The sequence below is a fragment of the Lipotes vexillifer genome, unplaced genomic scaffold, assembly GCF_000442215.2.
Source record: "Lipotes vexillifer unplaced genomic scaffold, Lipotes_vexillifer_v1.1 scaffold306, whole genome shotgun sequence".
In the NCBI taxonomy this organism is placed as follows: domain Eukaryota; kingdom Metazoa; phylum Chordata; class Mammalia; order Artiodactyla; family Lipotidae; genus Lipotes; species Lipotes vexillifer.
Window position 1 is genome coordinate 1,442,027 of NW_006789814.1, and position 15,146 is coordinate 1,457,172.

The following is a 15,146-nucleotide window of genomic DNA, read 5'->3' on the forward strand; positions in this document are numbered from 1 at the left end:
CTCTCCTGGGGAAGCTGAACCTTCCACCGCTCGGCACAACTAAATGAGAGAGGAGGGAGGTTCTGCTTGCCCTTAACTTAGGACTCACTCCTCTCTTCACCAGCCCCAGGGGATTACTGGTCCAAAAACCGAGGCAACTTGATCAGAAAGAGTCAGTCTGAAGACCATCTAAATTCCTTAGGGGTTATCAGCAGAGGCGCCAGACAGAATTAAATCCAATCAAAAGTCAGACCAATGTACTGAACTACTGTCGCTTCCAATAGCCCAGGAGTTGCAAACTCAAAATTTGAACGGGAGACACCCAGACAACGGAATGAGTGGAGTGGGCCACAGTCAGACAAAAGGGAGAAGTGGGGACTGCAGCAAGCTGACAAGCATGCACCCTGCATGGAAGAAGCGTCTGCTCCTCAGCTCTAGCTGATGGTGGCCTTGCTGGGATTTCTTCTTTTAAAGAAAATGGAGAAATTAAAATTTTTATGAGATACCTTCCAACTCTTAAATGTCAGCCAAAAAAAAATTGTTTTTCAATACCCAAAGAGGGAGATAAAAACACATCTGAAGGCCAGGCTCAGGCTGCAGGCAAACAACTCCCCACCTCTACAATAACCAAGTCAGCCATATGCAGATTCCAACAGCGGTTGCTGGTTCCCTCTATGGTCTCCTGGGACGCAAGCCAAGTAACAGAGTCTTGTTTCTAAAGGGCCCCTCATGAGCAGATGCTGTGGACTTACGTTTCAAAATCCGACAAACTCTGGTCTTCGGATGTTTGACTCAAATCTCCAGGCACCTGCCATAGGGAGAGGGGGAAGGGGAGAGAGAAAATGCATCATGGTTACCATGGTTTGCATAATCCCAGGAAATTCTGCTTCTCAATCACCCCTGAGCATTTCCTGTTCGGAATGAGGCGAAGAAGCAGCTACTGGAAAACAGTAAGAGAGTTTATGGAAGGATATGGTTAAAGATGGAGTTACAGTAATAAAAATGTGCCACCATGAAAGACCTCAATTACCTTCACAGAAAAAAAGGGACTGTTAATCCTACTGAGATCATCATGGGTGTGTAAAAGCATGTAATTTGGGAGCCACAGAGGCCTAATTAGGAGCTGAGAGGCAGGGTATCAAATGTGCAAAGGCAAAAATATGCATCATCACGCACAGACACACGTGGTGTGTAAACACAAAGGGAGCGGTCTGTCCCCCAAATGGTTCTATCCTTTCCCCTCACATGTGTGAGAACTTTAAGGCAGCCGAACATAACTTTCTCTTCTGACTCAGAAGGGCCCCATGAGAACAGGATTGGGTGCAGGAAACTAAAACGCCTGGTGGGATGGCAATTCTCATCCAGAGCAGACAGCGAATGGCCAGCACTTGTAGATGCTCAATAAGTCATGATGTTATCGGACCCTGGGAATGAGCTTCCTTTTGTAATAGGATCGAATTTGAACTGGAGAGAACTTAAGACTGTGGATCAAAACTAAGAACCAAGAGGGACAGAGAAGGGTGCGGGGTGACGAGGGTAAGTTTCACACTGTGCACCTGTCAGGGCATTCTCCTTATCCTCAACCTTCATCAATCGTGATAAGGATCCGGGGGTGGGTAATGCTCCCTGCCCCCCCAGATGAGGGAACTGAGGATCTCAGGGGCTGAACTCGTCCGAGGCCACACATGTAGGAAAGGGATACGAATCCAGGTCTGTCCAGGCTTTTCTGCAACAAACCCTTAGCAAACAGGGGAAAAGCCAGCTCAAGGGTGACAGGAGAAGGTGAGAGTTGGCAAAGTCTTGCCTGTACAGAGGATAAGAAGACACTAGAAGGTAGTCCTTAGAGGAACAGCAGGCTCCTTTTGGAGGCAGGAGGATGCAGTGGTTATGCAGCCTGGGCTCTGGGACCACACGGCTCAGGATCCAATCCCGAGCTCCTGTGTGGCCACGAGCAAGTCACTTGACTTCTCTGCATCACACTGTCCTCGTCTATAAAATGGGTATGTATAATACTAATACGCACAGGGTTGTTCTGAGAACAAGAGGAGTTGATACGTGTAGAGCATGTGGAACAGTGCCAGGCAGGTAGAAGGGTCTCCTTGACTGACCTGTGCACTATAATAATATGACAACTATTGAGAAGCTGTCTGTTATCCTTGACACCATACACGAATCTGCCCACCACCTGGGGGTGTCTCACCCCATACAAGGCAGCCCTGAGGGAGAATGGCCCAAGCTGAGACCTTTCCAGGTCCCTGGAACTAAGCAATTCAACTGGGCTCCGGGCTGCAGGCTTTGTTAAGGAGCTGCTGTTGAGAGATTCTTTCAAGCCCAACAAGGAGAAACCCGCCTAACCGCTTGAGAGAACATCAGTTTCAAAAGATCAGGAACTCCCTGGGCTGGGGGTCAGGGTGGCCCTGCTGTTAGAGGGACTGTTATTTTCCTCTGGGCGGCTGTGGTGAGAGCTGGTACAATCTATCAGGGGAAGCCACGAGGCTGTGTGTACTGAGATCCCTAAAGACACCTACATCCTTTGACCCAGAAATCACAGTCCTCTGCTATCCAGAGGAAACAAGGACGCCAACCAAAAGGATCTAAAGGTCCAACTAGAGAGGAATGATTCAAGAAATTATGACATGTCCGTATGAGATGCCTGGTTTAAAAAGAAATGAGTTACACACACACACACACACACACACACACACACACACTCATGAAGGCACGAGCACAAAAATAATTCTGGAAAAGGATCTAAGAAAATAACAGTGGCTATCGTTGATAACAGATAATGAGTGGGACTGGGGAGAGAAATGATACTTATTTTTCATTTGCTATCTTTCTGGAAGATTAAAAAAATTTATCTTTTGAGTGAATTGCTTTAAAAGAATTTAAATGTGCTTTTGAAGAATGAGATAGCATTCCACGTGCAGTTATGAAAACACCTCCAAGATGGATTATCACGTGAAAGCAAAAGTAGGGTACAGATGGTGGGTCTAATACACCATCTTGGGTGAGAAAACAGAGAATGAAGAATATCAGGTTGTATTTGTTTGTTTTTGCATCAAGAAGGTAGAGAAGTGAAGTTCAAGGCACCAATCAAAGGGGCACCAGCCTGTGGGCGCCAGGGGCGGGGGTGGGGCCCAGGCAGCGGGGTGGGAGCAACACTCTTTTGTATCGTTCCCGAGTTTCGAAATAATCTAATACTAACAATTAAAAATGTAAATTAGAATGCATTATCCCACCAAAAGAGTGCTTTTGATAAACTTCTAATGGCATAGAAAAAAAAAGCTCCTGGTCTCTGTTTAATAAAAAGCCGCTATGGGGAATTCCCCAGTGGTCCAGTGGTTAGGGCTTGGCGCTTTCACTGCCGAGGGCCTGGGTTCAATGCTTGGTTGGGAAACTAGGATCCTGCAAGCCACAGGGCACGACCAAAAAAAAATTTAAAAAGAAAAAAAAAAGCTGCTACGGACTGCAAATGCCTAGTGCGAGTCTTGAATATAACTCATAATGACTGTGGGTCAGTATTAGCGTGAAAGAGATCCGAAAGACAGTGCGGTATCAGAGAGAGGGGAGCCAGATGGATTTGTAGCATGGATCGGAACTTCCCTGTACTTTCTACAGTGGAGATGCATTAATCGTGTAAATACTAACAGACACATGTTACACTGTATACATACACATACATAATATATACCTACATTAATTATATACATAATATATTAAGTGTGTATCGCATTACTGTGTAAAGTGAATAAGATAGTCCTTCCAATCCTCCCCCGCAGGATGGGAGAGGCTGTGCCCTCAGGTCCTCTATTCATCGGGGATGAACGAGGGCTAAGGCTGGCTCTGAAGCGACCCCTTCCAGACACCAGTCTCCCCTCAGCGCTTCCACATGGAACCCAGTGCCTTCTCTGGCGGGGCTGCAGGGTGGCTCTCCACCTCTCTTCTCTGAGCTTTTCCCTCAGCACCTGAGCCTGGGGAGGGTTCTCTGGCACAGCGTGAGGACCAGGTAAGCAGATCGGAGGAAGGACCCACAGACTGTGAAGGCACGAGCGGCATCACTACACTGCCTTTAAATGCAGGCTCTTCTCAAACGGGATGTGAACAGAGCTTGGACCCGGAGAACCTCATTCACAAGAAGCAAGGTTCTGACTGTCTGCCCCACCAGGCTGAGGGGAAGGGTGACCAGAAGCAAAAGATAAGGTGAGGTTTTTAAGGACAGATGTCACTCTACAATGATATGAACAAAGAGCTTCTGAAAACAATCCATTTTTAAAAGAAAGTATCTTCCTGACAGATAAATTTCCCTCCAGGGATGCTTATTTGTAGGGGGACCCTCTTGGACAATGGATGTTAAGTATCTGGGAGTTGTTAAATCCTCCCAACTCAGGAGTTTTTCTTCTTTTTTAAAAAAAATTTTTTCTTTTTAAAATTTTCTTTTTATTTATTTATTTTTATTTTTGGCTGCATTGGGTCTTTGGTGCTGTGTGCAGGCTTTTCTCTAGTTGCAGCGAGCAGGGGCTACTCTTCATTGTGGTGTGCAGGCTTCTCATTGCGGTGGCTTCTCTTGTTGCAGAGCACGGGCTCTAGGCACACGGGCTTCAGTAGTTGTGGCACACGGGCTCAGCAGTTGTGGCTCACGGGCTTAACTGCTCCATGGCATGTGGTATCTTTCTGGACGAGGGCTCACAGCCGTTTCCCTTGCACTGGTAGGCAGATTCTTAAGCACTGTGCCACCCGGGAAGCCCCCAGGAGTTTTTCTTCTGATTACTGGCATTATTGGCATCAGCAAGCCCGGAGACATTTATGTGTCTGCCTGAGTTCAGGGAGGCTGGCTGGAAGAAGAGCCCATGAACTTTCTGACCTCGGTGGAACAGATCTTAAAAATCAGGCCAGGCTCTACAGCAACTGCAGTATGACAATTGATGGCCAAACTTATTAAACATCTTAACATGCTCTCTTTTCATTCTGTCTACCCAGATTGGAGCTAGATAGCATCTGGGCTTTACAGTAAGCATCCAGAAAGCTGACTTGACTTCATATTCTGGCAGTGAAAGACTTGTGGGGTAGAGATTTTGTAAGAAAAATCAACCGGCCACAAACATCCCTCGTGCCTTCGTGAAGCCCAGGGGAGTCCTGGAGGACACATCTCTGCAATGGAGGCTTCTTTTTGATTCCCTCCAACATGGAGCACAAGTAAGTGTGGTTGTCCTCATTTGCTTCTCCCTGTCCCTGCAGAGAAGGTGGCTCATCATCTGGCCTGCGGTCTGGGGGTTCGGGGGTCAGTACGTGAGTGCAGAGAAAGGCAGAGCCCATGGCTGGAGAAACAGAGCAGCCAGGATTTCTGGGTCTTTCTGTAGCAAACACCCCAGGCACTGCATACACAAGGATGTGGAGGGACAGGCGAGACCCACAATCAGAATCCTTTTCCAACTCTGGGTACACAAGTCAGCCTCCACTGATCACGAAAGAAGTCACATGGCTCTCTGAAGGTCCTGCTAGAAAGCAACAAAGATGGAGGGCAGAGGGGGCCAATGTGCGTTGAACATCTACTATGCGCGCCAATGTATTCGCACGTTATTAATCCTCAAATAAATGAAGGATGTATTATCGCAAGTCATGCTTCCCTCCTTTCTTCCCCCAGCCTCTTTGTATGGCTGGCTCTTTTCACATCTTTTCAGATTCAGCTAAAAGATGACGTCCTATGAGATACCTTCCCTGATCACCAGAAATAAGCAGATTCCTTCCACCTGCCACCCTCTACCATTCCCGGTGCTCAGGCTGCAATTATTCCACACTCTGTATTGGTCTCTCCCTGCGAGCTTGGGGACAGCAGCTTCCACGAAAGGTCACTCACACAGGCCCTGGCATGTTGTGGGCACTGACTGAGCACTTGTGACTGAGGAAATAAGTGAATGATGAGGGAAGCTCCATTTCCACGGAAGTGTCAATCAAGTTTTAAACTGCTCTGGAGCAAATTCGAAATCATCATGCATGAGAAGGATGAGTTAGTTTGGAGATAAGAGGAACCAAAGGAAGAGAACCATATTCCTTGTCTTCTAATTACAGGGCTCTCGGATTCACTGCTCAAAAGACAAGGCAAAAAGGCAGACAATACAGGACAGCAAATCTTTGTCCCAATCACGAAGAAACACCCATAATTTATGTTTTCCAGTCACTTTCTCACACATCCCTCTTTTCACATAGCCTTCCCTTCAGCAATTACCTCTCACTTTGCACTGCCAGAAGCAACTATTTCCCATCCCACCAACACCTTGCTTTCTCTTCTCACTTTTTAAGAAGGAATAACATGTGAAATGCGCAGCTCTGTCTCCAGCTTGGTCGCCAGGCCAGAGGACAAACAGGCTCAGGGCTGCTGCTCTGAACGCAAAGCAGGCCTGGGCTTTCCTCCCCTCAGGGAGGCTGCTGCCAGGTCTGGACCACTTTCAGGGCTGTGTGTTATCTGTTAATTTGTTCTTCGTTTTACAAATATACAATTACAGCCATCAGCTGAGGCCCGAGACTCTCTACTGGGAGTAAAGAACTGGCAAATAAGAGCTTTAAAGAGTCTTTAATTCAATCCTCTGAGTAGCCTTGGAAGCGTGCATGAAGGCAGGCTAGCACACTTCTGTGAATTAGTTTTTGATGTGTCTGTTTTTCCCAAAAAGACTCTGAGGGTCTCGGGAACAATATTCTCAGAGCCCCAGATGGTATCAGGCACATACTGATTGCTCAGAACATGTTCCCGATGGATGGATAGATGTACAGATGAACAAACAGACAGATGGCGGATGGGATGGTTGGAGGAGGGCAGGGATGAGAAGGGAGGGGGCGTGAGAAAATTATCTAATTTACTAAGAATGGACATCTAGTTTCTTTCCAAGCAATTAAGATGCATGGACAACATACATACAAAGGGCTTGCTAAGTGGCACTTACTCTCATTGTTCAGGGGCAGGGTTCAAGGATGTTGGACAGAACAGAACAGGCGTCTGGGGCCCAGCAGTCCCCATGCACGAGTGAAGGGCCAGCTGCTCCACCACAGATGCACACACCGCTACTCAGACACTTAGTCTGCAAATCCGTACTAGGTTCCTCTTATGGGCCAGACACTCTGAGTACCAGAGAGGCAGCAGGGAGCCGGGGAGATGAAGGCCTGGGGCCCACGGAGCGCACCATCCATCCAGGGAGACAGTCTAGAAATAACTGACAGCACAGTTACAGTGTGCAAAGTCCACGGACAAGAATCAAGATAACTAAGGTGTCTGGGAAGGCGATTCGGGAAAGAGGTTTGGAGGGACCGGCGCTGGAGCTGAGGCCTGAGGGAGGACGGCGTGGCTCTGGTCTTTGCTCGGGTAGAGGGAAGCCTCCAAAAGGATTTAAGCAAGGGAGAGACTGGGCAAGTGCCCGTTTGAAAAGTCACTCTGGGCAGCAGGCAAGAGGGAACAGCCAGGAGGCTGCTGAGCGAACGTGCACACCCCCCCCCCACACACTCATAAGCACAAACACACATCCACATGCACGTGCACACACACCCATATGCACACACACACACCCATACACACACACACTCATACGCATACACCCATACACACACACCTCCACACACACACCCATACACACTCATACACACAAACACACAACCACATGCACGTGCACACACCCAATATGCACACACACCCACACGCACACCCATATGCGCACACACACCCATACGCATACCCATATGTACACACCCATACGCACACACACCCATATGCACACACTCATACGCACACACACCCGCACACACCCATCCATACGCATACACCCATATGCACACACCCATACGCGCACACCCCCCATACACACACACACCCATATGCACACACACCAATATGCACACACACCCACATGCACACACACACCCATACGCACACACACCCACACGGACACACCCACATGCATACACATACATGCAGATGCCATCTCAACTTGGCACACCAGATAATTTGCCAACGTCTGCCCACTGCCTTTTCAGCAACAGATTTTTTTAAGTCTCACTTGTAAAGAAAGTACAAATCCACAAGTGTCTCCAGTTTCTCTAGGCTTAATTACTAATAGAAAGCTCTTCTTCAGTTATGAATTCTCAGCCAATCTCTAGTGAAAGACTTAGGCTTCTTATGAAGGAGCTGAGAGCATTCGACTCATCTAAACCCTCTCCTGCTACACATGAGGACACCCAGGGCTGAGGAGTGGCTGGGTCCTCCCCCTGCAGGTTTCTATGGCCCCGCACCACAGCGGGGGTCATGCCTGCTCCTGACAGATCTCCAAAGTTTCTAGTAGGCGCTGCAAGGGCTTAGTGGCCAGAGCCTCCCCTCCCCCAATGCCCTTCTTCAGCAAGAGCAGCTTCTAGGGACTTCCCGGGCTGCCCAGTGGTTAAGACTCTGCACTTCCACCGCTGGGGGCGCAGGTTCGATCCCTGGTTGGGGAACTAAGATCCTGCATGCCATGCAGCCAAAAATAAAAGAGCAGCTTCTATTATACTTTGACCCATTTCCCATATCGAGTTTCCAAGGCAGAGCTCCTTTTAAAGAAAAGGGTACACAAGCATGATTTCCTCAAGAAGAAAGAAGTTTAGAAAACACTCAACAAACTGCATCATTTCACCTTTAACTCCCACTGAAGAGCCAGAGAAATGGAGGCACAGAACAACCAGAAGATGCCAAGGAGAAGCAGAGTTGTGCAAACTCTAGAATCCAAAACTGCTCTCACCAGGATTGCAGTGTAAGCGGAGAGTGAATGTAGGATTTCCTTAAATACACAGCAAACACAACTGAAACTGTCACTTAGAAATTAGCCAGGGACCACCAAGCAGCATTTAACAGCATTAAGATGTGTCAAGGAGGTTTAAGCGGCAGGTCTGCAGAGCTCATTACTGCAGACAGGAGCGGATCTGAGTCTATCTGGTGATGCGCTGGAGACACTAGGCTGGAAGGACAACAGAAGGCCCCCGCCAGGGCTGTTACCCCAAATGCTGTCTTCCTGCAAACAGAACAGCCCACATGAGCTCGCACAGGCAGGTGTGCTGCTGGCGGAAACCCTCCAGGGCAGAGGGGGGGCTTGTTCATTTTTAATTCCTGGTCCCCAAACCCAGCACCTCCCCAGAATCAAAATCAACAGTTGGCGAACTATGGCCCACAGGCCAAATCCAGCCTGCGTTTGTAAATAAATTTTCACTGGAACACAGTGACGCTGGTATGACATGTGTGTATCACCTATGGCTGCTGTCACACTCTATCCCCAAAGTTCAGTCCGCGTGACAGAGATAGTACAACCCACAGCACCTAAAACATTTACTCTCTGGGTATTTATGGAAAAAGTTGGCCAACTTCTGCTGTCGTTGATGGCTGAACAGATGTAGAAAAATCATCAGTAATTTCAAGGAAACACTTCCTTCTTCTCGGTGGGGAGGAACAAACGTTTGAGCTCCACAGCTTTGTGAAACGACTTGCAGTACTTGAGAGTAAAGAGAGGCCCCAGATCTGGATGGAGGGACAGGGATAAGAAAGGACATTTAAGGATCCAGGCCCTCATTCACATTCGTTTACACCATCCTCACAGCAACCTTTTAACATGAGGATTTCGTGTCCCATGTTCTACAAGAGGCTCAGAGAAGCTCTGCGATGTGCCCACGCACACAGCAAGAATTCAAACCCAAGTTTGGCTGAAATCGGAGCTGTGCTCTTTTTACTACACCTGCCGCCTCCCCGCAAAGAAACAAGGGTGCAAAACGAGAATCCAGGCTAATCCCTGAAGGAAGGAATCTGTTCCTTGTAACAGGAAATGAAGACACTCGGGCAGTCAGAGCATGTATACACCTGGGCTCCCTGTGGCTACTGACATGTCTGGACTGTACCGCCATTACAAGTGTGATAATTACATAAGCAGATGAGCAGGCACTGCTGACTTGCAGATAAAAGCAAAATGACTCTGGAATGTTTCCTCCTAGGGTTCTTTCTGGGGACTTAATTTCTACCCCTTCCAAATAAGAGAGCCAGCCACACCCTAGAGGCTGCTTCGGGTGCGTGAGGTGGGTTGGAGGGGTGAGTTTCTCAGGAAGTTCTTTAGTGAATCCCTTTGGCTGCCCAGGTCCTCGGGAAACAGGCGGGGAGGGTCTGGTGTCTAAAGGTCAGGGAGACCTGGGCTTTGCCAGTTACTAACTGTGAAACCTATGCCCCAGTTTCCTCTTCTGTAAAGCGGGGCCAGCACTCACCCACCCCAACCTCTGCAGCGTCCTGTTTATAAGCTGCCCAGCACGCTGCCTGTCCGGTTACAGTACATCGTCCTCAGCTGCCATTTCTCACCTTCCCTGTCACCTCCCTGCGGGAAGAGGACAAAACAAGAAGGGGAACTCGGGCCAGCTCCAGACTTTAGCAATCTTGCCTTCAGCTCGGGTGGTTTTTTTTAAATCAGAACCCATTTCCCACTACTGAGAATTCACCATGTCTCCTGATCTGTCTCCAGGGCAGCACAGGGCCTCCCACCAGCTGCGCCGAGCAGAGCAGCACCGGCCCCAGCAGCAAGAACGTGCACTCGAGCAGGCTGTCCGCGTTCTCCTCAGCCCAGCATTTCTAGCCCCATCCAGCTGTGCCACAAGGAGCAAAGAGAACTGACGTAGTCCAGTGTCCCTCCCAGTCGGTGCTAAGGCACCGAAAACTGAGCGGCCAACTTGGTTTCTACACGTCAGCAACAGAAACCTAGATGCTACTCTCTTTTTTTGGATCTGTCCGCTGTGCTGGAACAGAAAGCTTCCTGTTTTCTTTCTTACCCTTCAACTCCCTTCTTATTAAGACTGAGCTTGTATTTCCACATGTCTGTGAATATGGCCCAGGCTGAAAATGCACCTGTGGGTTTTCCCTTCCCTGTACTTTCAAGATTTCGATTTTTTTGGTAAGCAAACCACTTTTTTTGATTGACGTTTTGCCAAGAGGCCCAGCGTTAGCAGCAGTGCCCTGGCTGCTCTGCAGGGCATCACCCTGGAGGCCGCGGGTTGGGGGACGTGGTGGAGAGCAGAGCAGCAAGAGCGCAGGGCATGGACACCAGAGCCCAGCGCCTGGGGGCCCTCTTTCCAGTGCTGTGAGCCTGGCAAGTGGCTCGACCTCTCTCTGCCTCTGTTTCCTTCTCTGTAGAATAAATACAGCAATTCCACCTCCCTCGCAGGGCTGTCCTGACAAAGAAGTAAGACGGTTGATGTCAAGTGCAGGCAAGAGTGCCCGGGAGCCGGGGCTCCAAGTGCAGCCATGGCTGCATCACCCAGAGCAGCCCAGCACACGAAGGCCCAGCGGGAGTCCTCGCAAGGCCAAGTACACTGGGCTGGACGTGGAGGCAGATCTTACGCTTCTAGAAGGTCTGAGCGCCTCTCACTCAGCACACCCACAGCGGCTCAGGGGCTGGCGAGGCTTGAGTCTGGGCTGCTGGGTCTCCCGTCAGTCCTGGAGAACATGGTCCATCTGGCCGCCTCACTTCCCAGCACAGTGGATACCATCTGTGTCCTCTACATGAGAAAGCCCAGAAAGGTGACTTTGAAGAGTCACCCAGAGGCATCTCATCTTGTCATTTTTGTCCATCTAGACCTATTATCACCATTTGTCAACACGGCAGTCAGCCAAAGCACGTGGCTTTTCCTTCGTTTGCATGTTTGCTCCTGAGGTTTGGGGAAGCTGGAGACCATGCTGGGAGGGGAGCACAGGCCGCTGGGCACAGCTGCCATGCACATCACGCAGCAGGGAGAGGGGCTGCTGGGGCCCGGCCGGGTGAGAGCCCAGGGCTCTGCTCTCCTCACACCCAGCCCAGCCCCCGCGCCCTCTTCTCAGGGGCCTGGCGCCCCGTGGGACACAGCTTGAAACCCATCACCCTGGAGAAAACCTCCAGTTCCCTGAGGAGGACAATCCCCAAGCACAACCTCCAGGAGCTCTGGATTCACTCCTGCCACCAGCCATGTCCACTCCAGGTACCTTCCTCACCCAATTCCCCAGACTTGTGCCTTTCAAGGTTGGCATCTTTCAAACCCTACAAGGCTGAGGTGCCTCCACTCAGCAAAGCCTTCAGAACCTGACGTTCCTTTTTTACAAAGAGAGCTGAAGGCTGCCCCGTGGTGCCCCCACGGCACTTTGTACGTGTGGCTGTTACGGCCCCTCCTACATGCATGGAGATCACTGGCTCACTCCCTACTTCCCTAGACACCTGCAAGCTGACCAGGCACCGGGCTGTGCTTTCACCCACCTCAGACACCCAGGACCTATCATGGGGCCTGGCAACAGGGTAATAATCCGTGATGACATCTATCTTTCTATCCTGACAGAAAGGTCTGGAAGGATAAGCACCAAACTCATCAGGATGGTGGTCTCTGGGGACGGGAATGGAACTGAGGGTGACTGACAAAGAGATTTTAACATAATGTCTGAATATTTACATTCAGAACGTATTCATGTAATACATGTGCCTTCCAAAACATTTTTTTTAAATGATAGCAGCCTTCCCTGGTGGCGCAGTGGTTGAGAGTCCGCCTGCCGATGCAGGGGACATGGGTTCGTGCCCCAGTCCAGGAAGATCCCACATGCCGTGGAGCGGCTGGGCCTGTGAGCCATGGCCGCTGAGCCTGCGCGTCCGGAGCCTGTGCTCCGCAACGGGAGAGGCCGCAACAGTGAGAGGCCCGCGTACCGCAAAAAAAAAAAAAAAAAAAAAAAAAATAATAGCAGCTGTAATGACTCGAATGGTGGCCCCCCGCAAGTGGTATGTCCATGTCTTAAGGCCCAGGACCTGTAAATGTGACTTTATTTGGAAAAACAATTTTGCAGATGTAACTAGGTTAAAGATCTCGAGATGAGATCATCCTGGATTATCCAGGTGGGCCCTAAAACCCAATGACAAGTGTCCTTAGAAGAGACACACAGAGAGAAGCAGGAGAAGGCCATGTGAAGACAGAGGCAGAGATTGGAATGATGTGGCCACAAGCCAAGGAATGCCCAGGCCCGCTAGAAGCTAGAAAAGACAGGAAGGCTCTTCCCCTGGAATCTCCAGATAATACCTGGCCCTGCTGGTGTTCACACTTTGATTTCAGACTTCTGGCCTCCACAACCGTGAGAGAATACATGTGTTGTTGTTTTAAGCCCCCAAGCTTGTGGTGACTTGTTACATTTATTGATCTCGTGCTCGGTTGCCAGGCCCTGGGTTATACATCTTAAATGCGTCATTACCCTGATGGGTTGATACTATTATCATCCTCATTTTATAGATGAGGAAACAGACACTCAGAAAGTTGACTTAACCTGCTCAAGAGCACAGGGCTGTAAGTGCCAGAGCCAGGAGTGGACTCAGGTGTGCCGTTGAGAGTCCACTCTGGGGTGTAACACGCAGTGAAAGAACACGGCTTTGGGATTTGACAGGTCTAGGCTTGCACGCTTACTGTGCCATCCCAACCAAGGCCCCCGACCTCTGCAAGCCTCACTCTCCTAAGGTATAAAGCAGGCAAGTAATACTTCCCTGCTAGGCTTATTATGGATTAAGTGAAACAATGCCAATAGAGTCTGGTGTACTGTATCCCAGGGCCGGGTACAGAGAAGGCACTCGAAGTCATGAATAAGGTCGGGTCAGGGTGCTACTCACAGGCAGGGACGGTCATGTCAGAGGCCGGGGGTAGGAAACGGCTGGGAGACATGATCTTCCATGAGGAATGTGCTGACTACAGGCGCAAACTATTTCCTACATTCACTCACCCAACCCAATCCACTATGCTATCGGCTCTCGGAAACACCAGGTGGGTGGGAGGATGGATGAGTCCACCTATTCCACAGAACAGCTCGGGCAGTTGGTCAGCCTTAGGGGTTCCACTGTGCGAGAGTAAAAGGTGATGGCATTGATGGCAGAAAGGGAGAAAGAATTCTTAAAGCTGAGCTCCTGTCCTCGAACGCTGAAAAAGGCCCATTCCTGAACCAGCGCCCAGACAAGTTGCTGTGTGATGTTCAGCGATGAACACCGGCAGTAACTCCAAAACAGCACCTTCCAGAAATACTCACATGTCAAAGTTAACAGCCCTGCCACACACACACACCAGTGCCTCCCCAAACCAGCTAAACAATGGCCTCATCATGGCTGGGCGGCCGCCACTTGCTGCCACTGCTGACTTAGGAAGCGGATCACCAACACCCTCAGGTAGAGCCCCAGACCTCTCCCCGCAGAGATCAGACACAAGCAGTCCTGCCAGGGAGAAATCTAATTTTCGATCTGTCTTTTATCGACAAGCAATAAATCATGAAGTTCTGCTCATCAAAGATGCCAGAGACGGTGCAATTTAACATCTGTTTTATAATTACATCTCCCAAAGTGCGATGTGTCCCCAATCCCCTTTGAAATTGATGACTTCCCAAGAAGATGTTTTTGGAACCGAGTCAAAGCAGCAAGAATACAGTCCTAGACCCACAGCCTGGTCCTTGCTCTGTTTCTAACATGCTGAGTGGCAGCAGGCAAGCCATTTCCCTGCTCTGAGCTTCCATTTCCTCCCCAAGGAAAGGAAAAGGCAGGATAAAGGGGTGGACTGTGGCTCTTTGCTGCCCGGCATCCACTCCCCTCCTGGGAAATCACCCCACCGTGAGATTTGTGTGGAACAAACCCTACCCAGCCTTGATCCAAGGGTGAGCATCAAATAACACACATCAGTCAGCATATCCTGTCCTTGTGGCCATAGTGACTGGTTCAAGCTGGTTCAATCAGAGTGAAGCCTGGGGATTTTGCTGGCTACGGTGGACAGTCTCGTTCTTTCTCTTGATGATTACTGAGAAGATGGGACCACGGCTCATCCAGCTCTGAACTTTTCAGTTGCCTAATGTAACAAATTCCTTGTTCTGCTGATGCCACTTTGGCTTGGGTCCTCTGTTTCTGCCACTGAAAGCATCCTAACTGATACAGAAATGATGATCCCTTCCAGGTCTGGCATTCATTTTATTTTATTCCATGTTTTCCTAGGAAGGTCAAGCCCTCAAAAGAAAAACCCAAAGGAAAGCCTTCAATCCCTGCTGCCAAGGAGAGACTGGAGCTACTCCAGGACACAGACCATGTCAATCTTGTCTTTGATCTCCAGTTCAAAGCATAGTACGTGGAACTCGGGAAACTGGGAAACTCAACACACGT

General features: G+C 49.5%; 1 protein-coding gene across 1 annotated transcript in view; it reads right to left on the minus strand.

Moving 5' to 3' along the window:
* The window catches only part of SNX29 (sorting nexin 29), a 569,236-nt gene that overhangs the window by 182,819 nt on the left and 371,271 nt on the right, over positions 1 to 15,146 (minus strand). The window contains exon 17 of the mRNA XM_007462815.1: positions 732 to 787. Coding sequence (XP_007462877.1) covers positions 732 to 787 — 56 coding nt within the window. The remainder of the gene's footprint in view (positions 1 to 731; positions 788 to 15,146) is intronic.